Here is a 22,247-nt window from a genome sequence, read left to right as displayed (position 1 = left end):
TTTGAATTTTTTTTGCTCGTGTACTTTTTTTTAGTATACAATGATTTGAATTTCTTAAATCGTTGGTATGCAATATTCTTTCTGCGTTTTTTGTAACCTTTGTATTTCGACCGGGTGTATACTGTGCATAGTACACCCAAGTGTAGGATGAAATGTATATTCATAGTCTTTTTCTCAAGAGAGAGATCACTACTGAAGTACATGAACGAGAAACAAGATGGAGAATGTCAAGCCATAAGCCCTTAAGGAGAGAGTGATACACCCCTTATACATGTACCTAAGTTATGTCACTTGAATTGTAATCACTGCCAAAATTAGTACATGTTAGGTACAGAATACGGCATAACACATTTATGAACAACCCAAGACGAGGTTCCTCCTCATCGTCAAATACCAAACACTAATCTAGCTAGATCGCATACAATCAAATATTTTCTTCGCACAATCTACTTTGCCTAAACATAATCACATTAAAAAAGAAAAAAAAATAAATTGGTTATCAGCAGTGGTTGAGATCTTGTTACCGTGATAATATACACGAGCTCATTGAACAATTAACAAAACAATGCCTATAACAATATGGATATTTTAGACACCAATACTACCGTTGATATTCTCCAAAGACACTACAGAACTGGATGTGGAATCTTCAGTTGACTGAGAATGAGAGAAAAAAATATACAAAACCCATAAATGTAGGGATATAAGATACACCAAGGACCAAAGCTTTGCTGCCGGGTTCCTTGCTAAAAATACTGCACCAGCTGAAAATATTGCATCCAACTGCCTAAGCACTGAACCTAGGTGCTGCCTCCCTGACTGAATTTTATTTTCTAACATTGGCCGCAGCTTAGAACCAGTTGACTCCCATGTTCCTGCTTCCAAGTCTTCTCTTAAATTGCCCGAAATATCACTAGCACTGATTAGAGACTTGTTTTCATCAAGTAACCTTGAAACAGCCTGTAGCCAAATATGTTGAACGGTGTAACAGCCATTGTTAAAATGTTATGCAAATTCAACAAAAAGATCTACCTCAGTTCTGAAAAGAAGAGTTCCCTTGTTTGAAGAAAGTGATTCAACCTGAAATAACAAAAATAAATTAGTACTCCGTAACCAGTAGCATAGTGTAATTCAAGAAACTAAACGTCTGTAAAAGGTGTAAAAGTTAAAGAATGTACAATTCTTAAATAAAGGGTATGCTTGAAATAATGGAATATGAAACCTAAACAATTAGTATACAAACCAAGGTATAAGCAATGTGTGCAAATTAATATGAATTAGATCGCTCTGAGCATCACCAACTATTATTTTTAATGAAGTTTCAGCATATCACTCAGTTCAAGTCAAGGCAAATGATAGACAAGGCAGGTTGAAGGTCATGATGTCAGATAAACTTTTAATAGCATCACTGCATACGTGCTTTTATAACTAAAATCATGAATATGACATTGCATGGGCAGGCTAAGCATGAGATCCCACAGCAAATATATTCTATTGCGAAATAATGGTAGTAAACTAGACACCCTGTATATCATCAAGTTAAGATTCCACAAATTCATTGGATAATTCTGTAAACAGTAGAGCAAAATGTAATACGATGTCCATCTTGTTTAAGAACAAATCATTGACAGTTAGTGTCGATCGTAAACTTGAATTTGAAGGGTGCTTCAAGTATAAAGGGGGTGGGTCCAGGTAAGTATCACATTGAGCCTACTAAGAAGGGATAAGGCTTTGTTTTTCCTTGTAACCTATCAACTAGATATATCTCAAGGGAGCTTCTTTGCTTTTTATCAAGAGAATTATCATCTAATTACCTCATAACCTGTAGGAAGAGGGAGGTCTAAACTACCTCATAACCTGAGCTTCCCTTAATATGTACTATCTTTATTACTACCTCACGAACTGTTTTCAATCCAACAATATCATAATGTAAAAGGTTAAGCACTCTAATAAACCTTTTTCAAAGAAAGGTGATAGTTGGCATGATGAGTAACTGAAGCTGTCTCTTAAAAACAGGGCATCACTAAGACCCATCAACAAATGTCCCATTGAAGCAAGACAGAATACAAAAGATATACCTGGGCTTGTTTCTGAATCAAATGATCTGTCATCTGCCGAAGCCTTCGCCTAAGCTCAACTTCTACTTCAGTTGAATTTTCCATTTTCTTCAATGACATGTCAATGTTTGCTTCCAGCTTCATTACCTATTATGTCAACAAGGTACATTGTACAATTCAAAGTCAACTTCAGTACTGAACAAATTTTGATATATGTTTAGTCAAAAGTATGGAAAGGTCACAAAGCTATCTAATCAAGAACAAGTCAGCGAAGCAGTTCACAATAAATTTGAAAAAGTGGCTTTCACAGTGAGAAAATTTTGGAATTCCCTAAAAGTTGCAAGGGAGAAATAAATCGAGTTCTTATGCATTTTGACAAGGTAAAATGTTAATACAGAGTCATTTGCAAGTCCTAAAATACATATCCTAAAAAATCAGCAAATACTTATTTTTGTTAGGATAACTCCTTACAAATGAAAGTTTCTTTGCAGATGAGTTTTCCATTAAACTTCAATCACTAAAAGGTCTCATAACATTTTTAATCACTAAAAGGTCTCATAACATTCTTAAAGCTCATGCAGTATGACAATCACACAAACAATATGACGTCTTTTATTCATCTCTGGACAACAGACAATGATCAAGATTCAAGACGAGAAAAAGAAAATTGGGGAAGAGGGAATAGATGTTATCAAACTCGCCTTCTCTTGCAGTCTTGCATTCTTGTCAGTTGCAAAAGCACATTCAGCTTCCAGCATCTCTTTCTGCAACTCAAAGCCTTTTGAAGCCGCCAACTGCAAGAGTAGCATATTTCAGAAATAAAAGTCACTAAATAGCAGCACATATTTATCAGCTAACTAAGTTATAACATAAATGTTATGAAAAAAGCCTTACACTTGTCAAAGTGGCCCTAGTTTGATGAACACTATAAATCTCTCTCTTCAACTCTGCAAAAAAAAAATAAATAAATAAATAAATAAATAAAAATAAAAAATGAAATTAATATGAACAAATAAATAAATAAATATATACTTGGATTATATAATAAGTTCAAATTTAACATAAAAATATAAAGCCGCACAGTAAATGAGTAGAAATTTGACAAGCCCAAATAAAAATTAGCTAGTGGTGGAATATTATTCTTGATAACATAGCCCATATTGCTCCACTACCATCTATCTTGAGCAAAGGAATATAACAAAGTATGACACACCTGGACATCACTTATCAACAAAGTACACGGACCAAAATGCTCTAACACCAAGACAAACAAGATGTCACACCAAAACGGGTCCCTTTTTACCTGTCTTCGGCCAATTCAATATGATACAACTGTTTCTTTGTTAGGAACAAAAATGAAGATTTTTTTAAGGAAAACCAAGGTAGGGAAGCCCAAAGCATAGATGCTTACATGTGAAATTCAAGGTTGACAATATGAAAATAAAATATTTCACTACATATTTCAAAATTCAGGATGATAAATTCTTTAGAAATATTAAACATATTATAAAATTTTGAGCTTCAAATCTTTAATAGTTCAACTTCATATTACACTTTAAAAACTTTAGTTAAATATTAATCTGGACATACAAAATTATTCCAATGAAAAGTAAAATAAGCATTCTTATCTATTCTATAATAAATTGGATTGTCATAGATTTTAAATTTAATTGAGATTTTATTACACCAAAAGAAAAACAAAACTTGTGCATTTGATGATAAAAAAATATGCAAACACAACACAAATTGCATAGTCAATTACAAATTTGGGAGCAGCAAGAACTATGAATAAGATCCCTTCAAAGTTTCTTGCAAGAAAATAACTTTCCAAATATATACACCAGTTCTTTGTTTACACGCCTCCCACCCGCCTTCCCCTCCTAGTATATACTTCCTCCATTCATTTTTAGTTAACACAGTTCTTTTTTTCCACGTTTGTCAACACACAAGTTCAACGATTTATATCTCTTATTACCAATAAGGAAAATTTATACAAAGTTAGTATTATGAATGCATTGAGATAGTTCTAACAAGATCCCCAATGACTGTTTTATCATAGTCATAAACCACAAAAACTAGTCAAATTTGTGAATAGTATCAAAAGTCAAAATGTGGCAAATAAAAAAGAATGAAGGAAGTATTATTAATGCTATTACATGGATACTAATATTTCCCCCGTTCACTATTAGTTGCAACAATTTGATTTTCATGCTTACTCATGCATATTTCAACCTTCCAAATCCAATACTTCCTGTGTTATTTAACAATGCCAACAAATATTAAGAAAGAAGTTAAATAACGTGACTACAAACAATAGAAAGAGAGTAAAAGCTAGGTAACAAGGGTAAATATCCATGTGAGTAAAGGTAGGATGGGTATTTGGTGTGATCACAAACAAAAAGTGAATGAAAGAATGCCCAAAGTAGAAATAGTCAATTAATATGCAACTTCCTTAAAAGGAAAATGATGCAATTAAAAAAAACCGGAGGAAGTATTATAGATGAGTAAAATAATAATAAAAATAGGGTGAAAATATAAATTGAGCTGAATCTAATAAAATCCTACATGACTATATTTTGACTAACATATAAATCAACAAAGATGGTCAAAGGGAAGAATGTGATTGGTACAAAATTTTAAACGGAGTGAACCGAGGAAGTACTTCACCTACACTTCTATAAAGCCTCCACTCGCAATTATCAAATATTATTGTAACACTTATCATAAGTCGGGTTTTTAGGTCACATATCAAAGATTTCACTCATCCTTTATCATTTATATCTTAAGATAAATGAAGAATTTAAAAGATATTGTAAATTAGTTTAGTACAAGATAAAGAAAGAAAAGAAAAAAGAGAGAACTAGAAAAGATATTCTTAAAAACAAAATGATCTTACATCCCTCTTTAATATGTCATATTTCACTTATGGTGTCCCTATATAATAAGAAATCTTTTCATACTCTGTTCAATTCACCTTAAAATATTCAGTTTTATTCAGTAAAAAATATTCAATTTTATTAAGTAAAAATAGTTTCATAGTAAAATAAGTTTTATTTAGTAAAAATAGTTTCAGTTCAGTAAAAATCAATAACTTAAAAGAACAAATATAACAGAGTATCAGTAAAAAATAATTTTAGTTCAGTAAAATTAATTTCACTACAGTAAAAATAATTTAAGTTTAGCAAAAATATTTTCAATTCATTAAAAATAAATTCAGTTTAGCAAAAATACGGTGAAGTGAACATGGCCTTAAAACTCCCTCTACCCCACATACCATTTATGAAATTTTAATCCGCTCCTCTTTCTCTAATCCCCAAAGTTCCAAAACCCACCACTCCCTTTCTTTGTCTCCCTTTTCACTTCGCTTAAAGTGAGTAATGGATTAATCGACATAAAAATGAACATGGAGAGAGAGAGAGAGAGAGAGAGAGAGGGAATTAGGGAATTGACAGTAAGTTATATTAGTGATGCAATTGAATCATCAAAAGGAGGATTACCACCCCAGATACTCCTAAAAGTGGAAAGAGAATGCGAAAAAAAAAAAATCAGATACTTCATTCTCTTTTTATCTTAAAGTATCCTTTTTTAGGATGCTGCAAATTAATTGTAGCATTACTTTATTTGGCCAATGATACTTTCTACCTCTCTTGTCATCACACAGGTCATTCTTTTCATCTCTCTCCTCTCCTAAAATATCATGCATCTCCTCCATGTTACAATTCAAAGAGAACAAAAGGACATTAACTTCCTAAATTTCCTCTATTTAATCTATTATCATTCCCAAAGCTAAATAACTTCGTGAAAAATTACTGACGCACCCTCATTCTTCCTCTCCAAAGCAATATGATATTAGAACCATCTAACTCTGATGATGTGTCCCTCCATTCCCCCTTTTGCGTCTTCCGTTGTACCTGATAGGTGGTGTAGGTGGGTGCACTTATGCATCATATTCTGTATAAAGATTGCGTAGCAACATGTTCTGGATAAAGTAAATTAGATTATAAAACTTCCAATATTTTAGATTTCATGTATGTCAAGGACCCAAACCTTTGCTGATCACTTCTACCAAGTCCATAACTTATTATTTCTATCATTTGGAAATTTGGAAAGCATAGAAAATTACAAAAGTCCCTTTCTTTGTTACTAACACAAGGCAGCAGCAGAGATGACATAACAGGTTGACTGACATAAAGCAAGTAGACATTAAATAGCAGATACCATTCATGAAACAGGTAAGTAAAAGGACAGGGCCAGAGCTGACTTTGGCACTTACATACCTTCAAGGACAGCTTCCTTGACCTCAATTTGGTGCCGTAATTCTGCTAAGCGATTTACCTAGTCCAAGAAATATAAACCAAATCAGCATAAAAATAATATACAATTAAAATAAAACAAAAGAAAAACAACATATGTGTACTGGATTACTGTACTTCAATGTTCGGGCAACTGGACAATAAAGAAACAAAAGGTTTAAGCCCTAACAACATAGTTTCATAGTTAAAGAGATTTCATCTTCTAGACTTACCAACAATTTCATTTTCATTATTTAACGATTTTGTTGTTTATAATCACTTTATGGAGTCACTTATCAGAAATAGTATATCACTTGTTTGTCATATTTTAGTTTTGTATCAATTATTACTTATAATATTTAGGAAAAATTGCTATAAATAATAGTACCTTTGAATGGTTGAATTTAAACAAGACAACCTTTCGATTATTTCTTCACATTATAAACTTTGGGAGTTATTAATTTCAAAACTGGATATAGCCTGGTAAATAGGTTAACCATGCCACATGTCGTCATATGATTGGTTTAAAAAATTATGTTAATTATATTTAATTAAATAAAGGGAAAAAAAAAAAACTCTTCTCCTTCCTCGTCCTTCCCCTCTACCATGGCCACCGCACCGCCACTGCAACCTCCTCCCTCATTACAACACCACCTCTGCCTGCCACCTCCCTTACCCCTCCCAAACCACTTGAAACACCCTCCTCATTCACCCTGAAACCGTCCCACAACCACCCAGACCTACCCAAAGTCATCCACACCCCCCGCATTGCCCACCCATTTTTTTTCTATTTGTTTTTTGCAGTGGTGGAAGGTTTTCAACGGTGGGGTGGGTTTGTTTTGGGGCTTTCGAGAGGTGGGTGGGTTTGTTTAGGGATTTTAAAGGGGAGGGGTGGGTTCATTTTGGGGTTTTCAGGTAGGTTGGGAGGGTTTTCAAGGGTGGGATAGTTTGTTTTGGGATTTTTAGGTGAGTGGGGTGTTCTAATGGTGGCATGGCTAATATGGGGCGGCTGCGTTGGGGCCTTTGGGCTGATGTGGGGGTTTCTTGGTGGTGTGGTGCGGCTGAAGGGAAGGGAGGTGGCAGCCATGGCTGAAGTAGGAGGAGGCGGTGGTGGTGCCATGGGAAGGGGAATTTTTATTTTTTTGTGAAAAAAAAATTGATTTTTCTCTAAATAAATATATCGAAGTTTAATATATTAGACCAATATATGACGACTCAATAATGGACTCATGCGTAACATGTTTCACAAGTTAAAGTTTTTTTACATGTTTAAAATTGAGACCCCCAAAGGTTGTACATTTAAAAATAACCAAAAGTTTGTCTTGTTTAAAGTCAAGAGCTCAAAGGTTGTATTATTTATGACAATTTTACCCAAATAAATTTAATCATCAAATTCAAAAAAGTTTGTTGCAACTCTTTTGACATATTGTCATATTAAGAATACAGAGTCGCTTTTAACATATTTTTACCATGATGATTAGACTCAATGTTAGACTGGGTATGGATCTTAACATTGGATACCGGAAATTCAAAATTTAAGGACGTTGAAATTTGGGAAGTACCCAAATGTTATGTATGAAATTAGGCTCTGTTAATCGGACACGGCTAAAATCGCAAAGTGTCCGTGTCGACACGACACGACATGAACACGGACACATGTCCGACACTTCATTGTGCATTCGGACACTTCCATTAAGAGTAAAGGGGAAAAAAGAGGAGAAACATGAAAGAAAAACACATCTTCTTCGAAAATCACCATTGATATAAAGAAGATGGAGAGAAGAAGACTGCTATTTAATGGAGAATTTAAAAAGTAAAGAATTAAAATTAAAAAAAATAGGGGTGGACGTAATGAAAAATTTAAAACTTTTATAATATATAATATATTTATATAACTTTAAGTGACATATTGACGTATCCCCGTAACCGTGTCCAAATATCGGACTAAGTCCCTGTGTCCTAAAATTTTGGAACTTAACGGATCGGACACTTGGACATGTGTCCGTGTCCGACATCCGTTCCCGAGTCCATGTAACTTAGGAATTAGGGACACAGATGATTTTTCTATAAGAATAAAAATTTAATAGTTGAAAAAAAATAAAAAATAAAAAATAAAAAAAAAGTAACCCTTACATATGCAACATTAGTGTAAGGGGAAACAAAGAAGACTAGTTAGCTAGTCAAAACTCATTACTCATCCCCATGGGAAAATAAATGTATCATTAAAAGGGGAAATGAAAGCATCTATGAGACTAAAGTAAAATGCAAGGGAAAAGAGATAGGAGACTTAATTATCAGCATGTGACCCTAGAAAAGAGAGCATATCAACACTCAAACTGCCTTGTTACAAAACATGTAGTAAAACTGCCTTTATTCTTCAGTTCTTTTCTCCCTTGTATCTCTGTCCAGAAAGGTACGATAGGGTGTCATGGTGAGTCGAGCATCACATTATTATATCATCTTTTTGAAATAATGTTTAGTAACTTCAAAACTTTATTAGTTATTTACTCATGTTTTACTTTTTATATATTACATAAATCACTTGTTAAGTCTGACCTGATGTTATAATGGTATGTTGCTTTTATTTTCAAAACTTGGTTTAAAAGGAAAAGATAGACTTCAGCAAACATGATGCAGTCATGAAGGCTATGATAGGATAAGTAGGGAATTTCTTGATGTTCTTGAAAGAAAGGGGTTTAGGTAGCGGTGAATGGATCGGACATAAGGCTTCTTATCCAATGCCTTCTTTTCGGTTCGGTGAATGGGGCCCCATGTAATAGTCCTAGGCAAGGGGATTGTGTTGGGAGATCCCTTGTCACCATTTCCTTTTCACCCTGGTGGTTGAATGAAAGAATGCTTGAAAAGGGGTGTTTTGGGTGAGATTGATGCCTTTTCAGCTTTGGTGATTTTATTTTTGGATGACAAAGTAATTAGTTTCAAGCAGATGTTCACTCTTTTTCAGATTGTGCTTGAGGCAGTATGATCCAAGAAAGTAAATAAAACCCTGGCTTTGGTAGAATATCAAGAAAGGTCTGTGGTTTTACCTTAAAAGTCACTTGTTGCTGGGTTTTTGTGTTTGATGTAATTCGTTGCGATGGAGTGAAATTGTACATACATTGGATGTGTTAAAAAGATCTGAAACCAATTCTAAGTATTCACTGTTTTGAAAAGATTTGGTTAGGTAATATGCATATGTGGATATGAAATGGGATAAAGGTTCACCTAATGTGATGTGAATGCTGTGTAATGACTTTAAATCTTAAGAGTTGCCCAAATTGTTTAGAATGCCTAGTGTGGGTGGGACTTGCATGTAGAGGAGGCAATTGGGTTAGTAGGCACAGGAACCCAAACGCATCATTTTGGGTCGCATCTAATAGCTTTTTTCTGCAATAAATTTTGGAAACTCGGATTTGTTCATATTAATTTATTTGAGTACAGCTCTGTACTTTTATGATATGCAGCACGAGTTGAGTATTAGGTATGGTCGTCAAATGAGAAGAAACTTAAGATGAAAAGGTGAGAAGGGTCCATGGGCTTTAATCTACCTTAATGTGCATCTTTTTTTAACTGCAATCTTAGCTAAAATTATATTAATATTACATGACAAGTCTATGAAGTGAATTTGGAACATTTTTGGTATTGAAGGCCTGCTTTGTATCACTGTCAATTTTTAGTTAATGGTTTTACGATTTTGAAATTCAAGTGACATAAGTTGTACAATCACTTTAAAAACTAATCATTTTAATACTCCCCAAGTCCTCAAATTATTGCCCCCTTAGGCTTGGGCACATATTTCAAGGCATTGTTCGGTTGCAATGGGAAATTACTTCCCATGATAATGATAAGGTTGAATCCTTATCTGAGCTCTGATGGAGCAGAACTAGAGTAATTTCCAGAAACGAAGAGTAGAGAAGAGAATGTGAGGGAGAAGAGAGTGTAACAGAATAGAGAAAGAGAGAGTAGAGAGAGAAGGAGATTAGATTCAATGTAATTGATATTATGATTTTCAATTACAACTTAATTAGCTTAAATAAGCCAGCTCATTACACTAGGCCTCCTCTTTTCTAACAGAAAAGATTCCTTTCTAACAAATTCATAAAACGACAAAAATAGGAAACACAGCATACCAAAGTTAACCAACTTAACCGAATTAACTAACTTGCCCTATATCATACCCTCCCCCTTTAAAAGACTTGACCTCAAGGCTTAGGAACACTAAATCCAGGAAAGAGAGCCTCAAATTCTTCAACAGACATCCAAGAAGTGTCATGGAAAGGTTTGTCCTGCCACTGAACCAAATACTGCTCCACTTGACCAGCAGCAGTCTGTAGAGTCTTATGAGCCACTACTGCAGAAGGCACCAGAGGAGTGCGGTCAGGAGAATCACTCAAGATTGGCAGCACAGCAACTGAAAACTTTCAGCTGAGAAACATGAAAAACATCATGTATCTTAGCTGCACTTAGGAGTTGCAACCTGTATGCAACCTTTCCAATGACTGCAGTCACTCGAAAAGGGCCAAAATACTTTGGAGCCAACTTAGTGTTGCTCCTCTGAGTAACTGATTGCTGCCTGTAATACTGTAACTTCAACCAGACCCAATCAACAATCTGGAACTCTCTCTCAGATCTCTTCTTATCAGCCTCTAATTTCATTCTATGCCGAGCTTTGCTCAAATTTTCTTTGCTCAAATTTTCTTTCAGCAGCTTGAGCATTTCTTCCCTTTTCTGCATGCTTCTAACAACCACAGCATTGCTAGATTCCCCAGGTAAATAAGGAAGATGTAAGGGAGGTGCCTGATTGTACACCACCTCATATGGAGTAACATTAGCAGCACTATGATAGTGTGTATTATACCACCACTCAGCCATAGGTAGGTATTTACACCAATCTTTTGGTCTATCACAGAAAAACACCTCGGATAAGCTTCCAAACACCTATTCACTACTTCAGTCTGTCCATCTGTTTCTGGATGGTAAGCAGAAGACAGCAAAAACTCAAAACCATGCAGGGAGAACAACCCTTTCCAGAACTGACTCAGAAAGATAGGGTTATCACTGACTATACTCTTAGGCCAACCATGTAACTCGAACACAAAGTCCAGGTACACTTGAGCAACCTCAACTGCAGTGTAAGGATGCTTTAAAGCCAATGAAATGGGCATATTTACTTAATCTATCCACCACCACAAATATCACATTCTTACCCACAGACATAGGTAATCCAGATATGAAGTCCATTGAAATATCAGTCCACACATTCTCATGAACAGGCAAAGGTTGTAAGGCCCCTAGTTTAGCTGAAGTATCATATTTTGAAGCTTGACATATGACACACTTTCTGACAAATAGACTGATATCTTTCAGCATGCCCCTCCAATAAAAAATCCCTTGGATTCTCTTCCCAGTTTTGTCTCTATCTGAGTGACCAGCTTCCAAAGAAGCATGTTGCCAATTAATCAACTTCTCTTTCAAGTTTTCATCTGATCCCACCACAATTTTACCATGTTTCTTCAAAATTCCATCCTGATATATAAAACCAGGAACTGTTTCACCCTGTTCCAATTTCTGAATCAAGGCAGCTGTGTTTGCATCCAAGGCATAACTAGCAGTGATTTGTTGAGCTAGGATAGACTCAATAACTGATATGGCCATGAACATAAGTTTTGAACCTTGCACCCTTGATAGTGCATCAGCCACTGTATTTTCTCTTCCAGACTTAAACTGGACTTCATAATTGAAACTCATTAGCTTGGACAACCAAAATTGCTAGAAAGGAGTTGAAATCTTTTGTTGTAAAAGCCATTTCAAGCTTTTCTGGTCAATTCTGACAATAAAATGAGCTCTGTTCCTATTTCTGAACTGCAAAGACCATGGCTAGCAATTCCTTCTCATAGACAGATAATTTTTGCCACTTGGGACCCAGAGCTAATAAAAGCAATTGGGTGATCATCCTGCATAAGAACAGCCCCAATTCCAGTTTTAGAAGCATCTGTCTCCACCACAAACTGCTTAGCAAAGTCAGGTAAAGCTAGCACTGGAGCACATACCAAAGCAGATTTTAATTGCTCAAAGGTGCTTTGAACTGACTCAGAACACTCAAAAGCCCCTTTTTTAAGCAGACAGTCAAGGGCTTGCTGATAACTGCATAACTTTTCACAAACTTTCTATAGTAACCAGCCAATCCCAAGAAGCTTTTGAGATCTTTCACTGATGATGGTGAAGGCCAAGAACTGATTGCATTGACGTTGCTGGGATCTGTCTCCACCCCTCTGCCAGAAATAAAGTGACCCAGATACTCCACCCTAGATGTGACAAATGAACATTTCCTCAGTTTTGCATAAAGGGAGTGTTGAACCATGAGTTGAAAGACCGCAGATAGATGTTGCCAATGCTCTGATAGAGTCTTGTTGTACACTAAGATGTCATCAAAAAATACCAAGACACACTTTCTCAAAAGTGGTTGAAAGACATCATTCATTATTTGTCAAGCCAAAAGGCATGACTAAGAACTCATAATGCCCTTGATGAGTCTTAAAAGCAGTTTTAAACACATTAGAAGGGTGAATTCTAAGGTGGTGATACCTAGCTCTCAAATTCAGCTTGCAGAACACCATTGCACCAGATAACCCATCAATAAGTTCATCTAAGACAGGAATAGGAAATTTATTCTTTATAGTCCTTTTATTCAGCTCTCTATAGTCCACACACAATCTCCATGTGCCATCTTTCTTGCCCACCAATACCACAGGAGAAGCAAAAGGACTTGAGCTAGTCTGAATTACTCCTCTCTCCAACATCTCATGAACAAGTTGTTCAATAACATCTTTTTGTTTGAGGGGGTATCTGTAAGGTCTTATATTGACTGCAGTACTTCCAGCTTCCAAATTGATCCTATGATCAAACACACCTCTACTTAGAGGTAGTGTCTTAGGTTCCTCAAATACTACAGCATATTTCTGTTTCAAGGCTTCCAATTCTATATGTACCTCACTGTCATGAGATAGTTGGAACAGGCAGGAAGACTTAGGTACATCATTAACAACAGTCACCTATAACAAGCAAATCTGAGCTGCCTCACTCATCATTCTCACTGCAGCCCCTTCCTTCACTACTTTCAATATCTGGGAAGGCATACCCCTCAACTCCACCTCATCTTGCTCTACCTTGAATTTCATAGTAAGTTGCTTGAAATTCCAAGAGATAGAACCTAAGGTACTCAACCATTGTATACCAAGGACCATGTCACATCTTCCCAGGGGTATGAGCATGACATCAGAAGAGAACTCATGCTTCCCAATCCTCCAAGTAAATCCCTTACAAACTGAATTACACACCAACTGATTGCCACAAGCAACCAAAATAGCCTGCCCCTCAATTGTATCCACTTTACATCCCAGCTTTTGGGCCAAATGAATATCCGGGAAGTTATGAGTACTTCCAGAATCAATGAGAGTATGTAAAATGGTATTCTGCACCACAGCTATCACTCTCATTGTATGATAGTTCTGAGCACCGATGAGAGCACTCAAAGATATTTGAGGATCTAATCCTAGGTTCTCATCCTGCTCCTCCAACTCCACTACTGCTGCATCTACAGCATCTAACCTTGGAATCTCCACCATAAATAGTTGAGGTTCTTTAACCTGACAGGTATGGTTTCTATCATAAGGAGCATCAAAATAATAGCAAAGACCCTTAGCTATTTTTTCAGACCTCTGCAGGAACATATTTGTGTGGTTTAAATGGTTTGGGATTTGTTTTAGAGTAGGGTAATGGTTTAAGTGGTGGGGTAGGTAACAAAGGAGGTAAGGGATGTGAAACAGATGAGGTTTGGGTAAATTTTGTGGGGGCAGTGTAAGGCTTAGAATGCTTCTGGGAGTTAGCAACGACAGATTCATCCTGTAATCTTGTAATATGGCATACTCAACAGCAGCAACTATAGATTGAGGTTTAAAAGCTCTCACAAAGGGTCGAAGTCCAGGTTTCAACCCTCCAATGAAACTCTCAAGCAAATACTTCACAGGCAACACAAAAGCATTCTGCAGAGTTATAGATCTAAGGTTCTCAAATTCATCAATATAAGATTCAATGCTACTAGTCTGCTATAATTTATTAAATTCCTCAACAACATTCAGGCCCTATCATCCTTAAATCTGCTAGTCACATCTATCACAAAGTCATTCCAATCAACAGCAGACCTATTAGCCAAGTAACTTGATACCCAATTCTCAGCTTTGTCAACCATATTAAGAGAAGCTAAATCCACTTTCTGATCATCAAGAATTTTGCAAAGCACAAAATACTTACAACATTTTTTTATCCAAATCCTAGGATTACTACCATCAAACTTAGGGAAATCAAGTTTAAGAGTATACCCAAGCTTAGGTAGCTTAAAACGATCATCTGGTGCCTGTTTTCCTGAGAAACCACCATGCTCTCCTTGAGTTGCTGCATCAGTTCATCATGCTTCTGGGTTGAAGCTGAAATCTGAGATTCAAGCTTCTTCTCCAAGGCAGCTAGCTGAGCTTCCATTCTAGTCACTCTAGTTGTTAGAGACGGTGCCAGAATGATCAAAGTAAAGCACAGGAGGCTCTGATACCAATGATAAGGTTGAATCCTTATCTGATGGAGCAGTACTTGAGTAATTTCCAGAAACGAAGAGTAGAGAAGAGAATGTGAGGGAGAAGAGAGTGTAACAGAATAGAGAGAAAGAGAGAAAGTAGAGAGAGAAGGAGATTAGATTCAATGTAATTGATATTATGATTTTCAATTACAACTTGATTAGCTTAAACAAGCCAGCTCATTACACTAAGCCTCCTGTTTTCTAACAAAAAAGATTCCTTTCTAACAAATTCATAAAACGACAAAAATAGGAAACACAGCTAACCAAAGTTAACCAACTTAACCGAATTAACTTCCCCTATATTAGATAATTTACAATTTATGGGAAGTTATTTCCCTTATCTAATTCCTAGGAAATAGGTTTAATTAGTTTGGTAAATATTAAGCAAATCAAAAAACCTGGGAATTTTGAATGACCTAGGATTATAGGAAGACCTACGTATCTTAATTCCTACATAATGTAGGGTTTCCAAATTCCTTAGGAATTTCAACTTCCTCCATTTTGCACTTTTTGGGCTAACCAAACAACATATCACAATTGTATTCCTAGGAATTTTGAGTGCCCATGGGAAGTTGGTCCAACCAAACAATACCTAAGAATATTAAGTAATAGGGGTAAAATATAATCTTCATGTTTTTGGGTAATCTCTAAAATATTGTATGACAATTCTTTTTGGGTGTCGACTCAGAAAATTAAAAATTGGAAATTACTTGTGGTTTCCATATTTTTGTTTATAATAATAAAAAAAATTAAAAAAAAAATTAAAAAAAAGAATTCATGCTAGAAAGATATTTACTTGCTATTAAAAGTCAGAAAAGATATATACATAGAATTTGCTAGTTGCTACTCCCCTCTGATCCTTCTGTCACCCACCCATAAACAATAGATGCATGAAACCACTAGGAACTCTACTAAAATAAAGATAATACAACCCACATATATTGGCAGTAACAAGAAATATAGCCGAGGTTAAAGGTGAGTTATAAGAAGAGACGACAACGCTTTTTAAACAACTGCATACCTCTATTTCAAGATTCCATTGTGTGGAACCCAGCGATTTAGCAAGATTGGCATTTGCAGTCTGCAATTTTTTTCATAGTAGTCAGGACTAATGGTTCAGGCACATCAAAAGGAGGCATTATTGATATAAGATGTGAAATGCAAGAGAAGAAATAAAAAAATTAACAAGGCAAATTATAGAAGACTACAGCTCACCAAATAGATCGCAATTTGGAGGAATTCTTTTACCATTTTTTATTGGAAGTTTAGCCAGTGTAAAATAACCCACCCCACCCCCCCCCCCCCTGATCCTTCTGTCACCCAGAACTTTTATGCATCTTGAGCCAAGACTTCAAGAAATCCTTAAAATTATGACTTTTGAGAAATTTATCTGTGTGCTTTTGTTCATTTTCAATTTACTCTAATCACAAAAAATAATATTCGGATTTCTACATTAAAATCTGGACCATAAACTTGGGCTAATTCTATCATTAGTGTGTTACACCAATAGACAGCAGTAAGTTGTAGGTCCTCAAGCACAAATTCACTTTCGACACAATTATTTCATAATAGACAAACAAGAGAGAGAATGAGGAAGGGAGAAAAAGCACGAGAGGGACATAGGAAAAAGTAAAGGACATTTGTATCACCTCCAATTTGGCCAGTTGTGCTAGGACCTCCATCCTTGTATGATTGTGCTTCTGCTTCTCCACTTCAGTAGCTTCCATCATTTCCATCGTCATAGCCTGAAGTTCTGAGGCCTGACATTATAAAAGGTTTAGAAATATCAGAGATGTTTAATCTTTGTAACTTTATAACCAATAGTACAAACACAATATATAGAAGTAAACTACAGATTATTCTTAAACCAAATTTCTCACTGTCTAGTACAAGCCTGCAGCAATCAACACACCAAAAAAGATGCATCAACACTAGGATGCTCAGACTCGGGTATGGGTGTGGACTCGAGTATGGGTCTAAATGCCTAAGTGTCAGACAGAAAAAAAATATCCATAATCGAGGACCCAGGGATATGTTTTAGAGGTGTCCAAATATTGGATTTGGACTCGTGAACACGGGTTATTAATTAAAAAACTACATATACCCATTTAGAGAGAGATTTAGGGTCAAATGAGAAGATTTATAAAATGAGAAAGATAAGAAGGATTATGTATGCATATTTTGTGAATTGAATGTGCTTATTTTCTAAACTAAATGTGCAAACTTTTTTTTACTCAAGCACAATGTGCATATTATTTGAACATAATGTGCACATTTTACATAAAATTGTGGAAATAAAAAGGTGCACATTATATATATACAATTCACTTTTGTGCAGATTTTTACAGCTAAATGCGCATATTTCTTAAACAAAATGGGCAGCTTTTCCATCAAGAGTATATTATTGGAACAGAATTTGCATATATCTACATTAGAAAACTAACAATTTAGTTCGAAATTGAAATATGCACATTAAGCTCATAAAATATGTATATTTATACAATAAAGTTGCACATTCAACCTTTGAGTCCTCATTTTAATAATCTTCAGCAATTACTTCTAAAAATGTGATTCTGGGTGAGGAAATAAAGTACTTTAACAAAACAAAATTGAAAAACAATAAAAAGTCAAATGAAAGGTTGAAAAAAGACTAATTGGGAAATGCAAGCTTTATTGCCCGAAAAAAAAAAAAACAAAAATCCTTAACAAATTAGGAAGTGCAGAAGACTAAGTAAAAGAACCCACTAAAGAGGTCGTCATCAGCAGAGGTGTCTGAAGGGTATTAGATGCCCGAAAGTGCCCCACCTGGTCGCTCAAACGAATGTCAAAAAAGCCATAATGTCTTAATTTTAGTTTTAGAGTATCTCAACCTCCAATTTCAGATCTAGCGTCGTATTCACACGTTGACACAGGTAACGACTAGGGGTAATGGCAATTTTCAAGCTCACAAGGTCAAAATCCAAGAGCTTGAACTTCTAATATACAAGTTTTTCTGGAGAATTCTTCCAAGTGGAATCCCAAACAGATCTATACTTAAACACCACACCAAGAAGAAGAGAAAAAGTGAAAACTAAATAGATAAAGAAAGAGAAAAACAGACAAATTGTCCAAGAGAAGGAAATGTTCCAAAGAATGGCAGTGTTCCCATATATAAAAACAGTGGTGCATGTCTGTATGATTTTAGAATGAGCTTACGTTAATAACTTTAGCCCATCATCCTATCTCTGTTACACCATTCTGCATCATCAACACCAATTCCAATTATCTTCCAAATTGGGAAATAAGTTTTGTAAATGTGGTAATTAGACTGGCAGAGCCCGAGTCACATGCATGTTTTCTGCTGGTTGGAAATAAAACAATATTTTATATTGAAAAGACAGTGTTTTTCGCATGTAAACCATTCAAATTCAGTGGCCATCATTTCTCTTATAATCTTAATGCTCATTGTCTAACATAAAGGTTCTAAAGTAGCAGAGAATTTTCCATCTATTCTATGTGTTAGTACCATGGACTCGAGTATGGGTCCCAAAGACTATAATCACAATTGGTATTTGGTAAGGAAAGTTTAATTCAAGTAGTTGGCACTCTTTCACTCCATGTACATATCAAAACTCCCTGAGAGAATTTCCAAGGAACAAAAGATGTATAAACATCTACTTCTAATCAATTCAAAAGCCAATACTAATTAGAGAGCAATATGATCCGCCATACAGCCCAGGCCCGTAGAATAGCATGTGCAAGGTGCCCTCTTGCACAGGGCCCCCAATTTAAAGGGGCCCAATTTTGTTAAAAAAAAAAAAAAGTATCTCTTGTTTTTAACGCTAAAGCAGGCAATCAAGCAGCAGTAATATTAATCACGAATATATCACGCTAATTTTTTCCATTTTTTCCTCTTTGTTTCAACCTTCCATATTAATTGCTCCAATTTCCTGAATTTCTCCATAATTACATCAATCAATTCTATGGAAAATTGTATTAGCATAATTTCCATTCAAAAATTTTCAACGGAAAAAGAAATAAATTCAGTCAAATTCAAGTTATTTTTGTTATATAACAATGGCAATGAGAAATCAATATCAATCTTCCATAATTATATTCAATCATCTTCATCTATTCCCAATTAATACAAATCATACAATTATACAAAATCAAAAACGAATCGAAGGCTTGAATCAATTTTTTTTATCTTTTTGAGGGGAACGAATTGAAGCAATTGGAAGGCTTGAAGGAATAATAATTGAAGCAATTAATTTCAGTTCTTTGTTCGGTTGTTCATGGAATCGATTTAAGGTAATTTTTGATTTTTTAAAAAATTATTTCTGGTTTTTAAGCAATTGAATAATTGAAGTATGAAAATATGACGTCGGCTCATCAAATCATTCAATCTTCCCAGACATTAATATGTGTAATATCTTTGTTTTTATTTGATCTTATCACTTGCTCGGTAATCGGTATTAATGTATTATTTGCAATTTTTGTACATTATTTAAACAATAGTTGGGAGAATGTTGGTTGATGATTGCTGATAGAGTATAATTATTTCTGGTTTTGATAATGTCAACTGAATCAATTTATAATTTTTTTTATTAATTTTTTTCTTGTTTTGATAATGTCAATTGAAGTAATTTTTAATTTTTAATTTTTAATTTTAACACAAATTGATTTATTTATACTTTATACTATTTTGTATCTAAGTATTTTTTTTTTTTTTTGAAGGTCGAAATTGTTCTTATAATTCTGAAAAAAGATTGAGAATCAACGATATGGAGCAATTCTCCAATTGAATATATCACTGTTATATGAAAGCATTTTGCAATGTATATATAGGAAAATTGTGCATTGTCTAAATTATAGATTTAAAAAAATTGTATAATTTACATTATTAAGGGCCCCTTATTCGATTTGGAACAGGGCCCCCAAAATCATTGCTACGGCCCTGATACAGCCCACAAAGCAATATAATTAAATTTGGGTACGAAATAACGCATTAAAACATCAAAATCTAGCCACAAAAAAAAATAATAAAATAAAAATAATGAGAAGTGATTCTAAGTTCTAACCTCTTGTGCTGCTTGATTTGCTTGCTCCTCGAGTATCTTCTCGAGGCTTTGCTTCTCTCCCTCCAATCGAGCCACTATATTTTCCTGTTCCTTAATGGCCTCCAAAGCTTTTGCAGCAGCTTTTGCAGCCAAAATTTGTCTTCGTCTCTGCATCCTTTCCTCCCGCTCTTGTTCAGCCCCTGAGTCAGACGTCGAACATGAATCTGAATCCGACTCATGATTGCCAGCAGACTGAGAGACACTTTTGAAACCCCCAATACCAGTTTTCGCAATGCCTTCATCACTGCAATTCATTTCCAAAGTAGTTCTACCAATTCTTTCATCATCACAAACAGCTCTTTTCCCTTCATCAGACATCAGAACAGACACATTCTCGCTATTCCCAATAATCGGGGAATCAACCTTAACCATGAACTTGTCATAGCCTAATGACCCACCCCCTTCCCCATACCCATTTCCATTCCCATCCCCATCCCCACTTATATTTCTTTCACGCTCTACTTCATCATAGCCTTTCACCTTTTTCAATCTCAAGCTCGGTTCCGATCCCTCAACAATCTTCCTAGATCCCATGCCCGAACCACCTCCCCCTCCACGAACACCACTTCCTTTCTCACCATTCCCATCACCTTCTTTCCTCACTGTTTTCCCCACTACTTTACCATTACCCTTACCCTTCAATCCCATAATTCCAGCCTTTACCCCATCTTTCGGTGCCCCACTAGAGCGATTCGCCTTAGTGACAACGGGTTGTTTCGGGGCATTAAGAAGTTCAGTCCAATCATTATCATTAAGAGAAGAAGAGTTGGGTTTTTTCCCAACATCCTTCTTCAAATTCAGCTTGCTTACCTTACTAATTTCATCAGTACTTGATTTAATTTCACCATGATTAACGGAATCATTGTATAATTTTTCCAAATTTTCATTATCATCAGATGTTTTCTTCTTCAATTGATCTCGCAAAGGAACAATACCACTAGATTTTTGTGAGGTAATTGCTTCTAAACCATCAGATTGCTTACTCTCCTCTTTACGAAGTGATTCAGCAGCTTGTTGGTCAATCTAGACCCAAGAACAAATAAAATTATAAAGGAAAAAATGAAATTAATTGCAATTGTTAACAATTTGACAGAAATTAAGTCGCGAAAGGGGAGGAGTGAGAGGGAGAACCTGTTGAAGGAGATTTTCGGCAACCTTGAGTTTGGAAGAGATCCAACCAGCCATGCTTCTTCGTAAACACCTAACACGGTGTACTGCAAAAATTGAAATTGGGAGAATTGATCATTTGATTCATTTCTCAAATTTGTTGGCTAACCGAGCCTATTTAGTTAAGGAGTATTCATTACGCATATTTTTCAGTTTCTTAATAATTACAATAATTTCATTTTACATTCCTTTTATTATAATAAAATGATTTATATATCTTTCCTCAAAATTAAAAAAAAAATGATTTATATATCTTTTTTGTAAAAAAATAAAATAAAATAAAATAAATAAATAAATAAATAAATAAAACTTATGAAAGTATTATTTTCTGAAAAAACTGATTGTGAATTTTCTTTTTTTTTTTTTTTTTTTTTTTTGAAGCCACTAATTCACTTTTTTTTTTTTTTAAAACCCACTAATTCACTTAATCAACCTTTAATTTATTCTAATAATCTTTTAACTCTCACTTAAATTAATTTATTAAAAAATAAATAAATAAAAAACCACCACCCCCCTCCCTTTACCCCTCCCCTTGTAGCATCCCTCCTCCCCCACGCCCCCTAGAATCCCCCACCCTTGACGACCTACCTCCACCTCCACCGCCGGGCGACCCCCCTTTCCTCTTTACCCCCGCTGCAACGTTAATTTCCACCTCCCTTCGAAAATCTTACTCTCATTTCTCCCTCAAATATTCTCAAAAATCACTACCAAAAATTGCAAGGATCTTCTTGGAAGCTTCAAATCAAGTTCTCCCACACAATCAATGTATTTTTGCTTTGATTTTATCTCATAATTTCTCGAATTTTGCGATTATTTTTTCCGAAACCCTAGAAAAATTTATTTGTAGGTTATCAATTTTGTGCATCTTGATTGCAATTGATGCTTGTTTTGGCTTTGATTATGTATGTATGTGATGTTAGGGTGATTTAGATGCAAATTGCAATTGATTTGAACTTGATTTGAGCATGTTTGAGTAAACTAAAGCCAAAAATTGAAAATTTATTGCTTT

The 22,247-nt window shown here is 35.1% G+C and overlaps 1 protein-coding gene across 1 annotated transcript; it reads right to left on the bottom strand.

Annotated features, from left to right (window-relative positions):
• Positions 1-329: 329 nt before the first annotated feature.
• LOC145568767 (golgin candidate 2-like) lies at positions 330-21,394 on the bottom strand. The gene is made up of 10 exons (XM_081628177.1): positions 21,203-21,394; positions 20,033-21,094; positions 16,622-16,732; positions 15,994-16,053; positions 6,335-6,392; positions 2,952-3,004; positions 2,759-2,851; positions 2,079-2,204; positions 1,033-1,080; positions 330-960 (listed from the first exon to the last, which is right to left on the bottom strand). The coding sequence occupies exons 1-10, from the start codon at positions 21,254-21,256 to the stop codon at positions 589-591; spliced, it is 2,037 nt and encodes a 678-aa protein (XP_081484303.1). The 5' UTR covers positions 21,257-21,394; the 3' UTR covers positions 330-588.
• Positions 21,395-22,247: the final 853 nt, after the last annotated feature.

This window comes from Chenopodium album, chromosome 11 (genome assembly GCF_948465745.1).
Source record: "Chenopodium album chromosome 11, dcCheAlbu1.1, whole genome shotgun sequence".
NCBI classification, from domain to species: domain Eukaryota; kingdom Viridiplantae; phylum Streptophyta; class Magnoliopsida; order Caryophyllales; family Amaranthaceae; genus Chenopodium; species Chenopodium album.
This window is presented reverse-complemented; position numbering and strand designations above follow the sequence as displayed.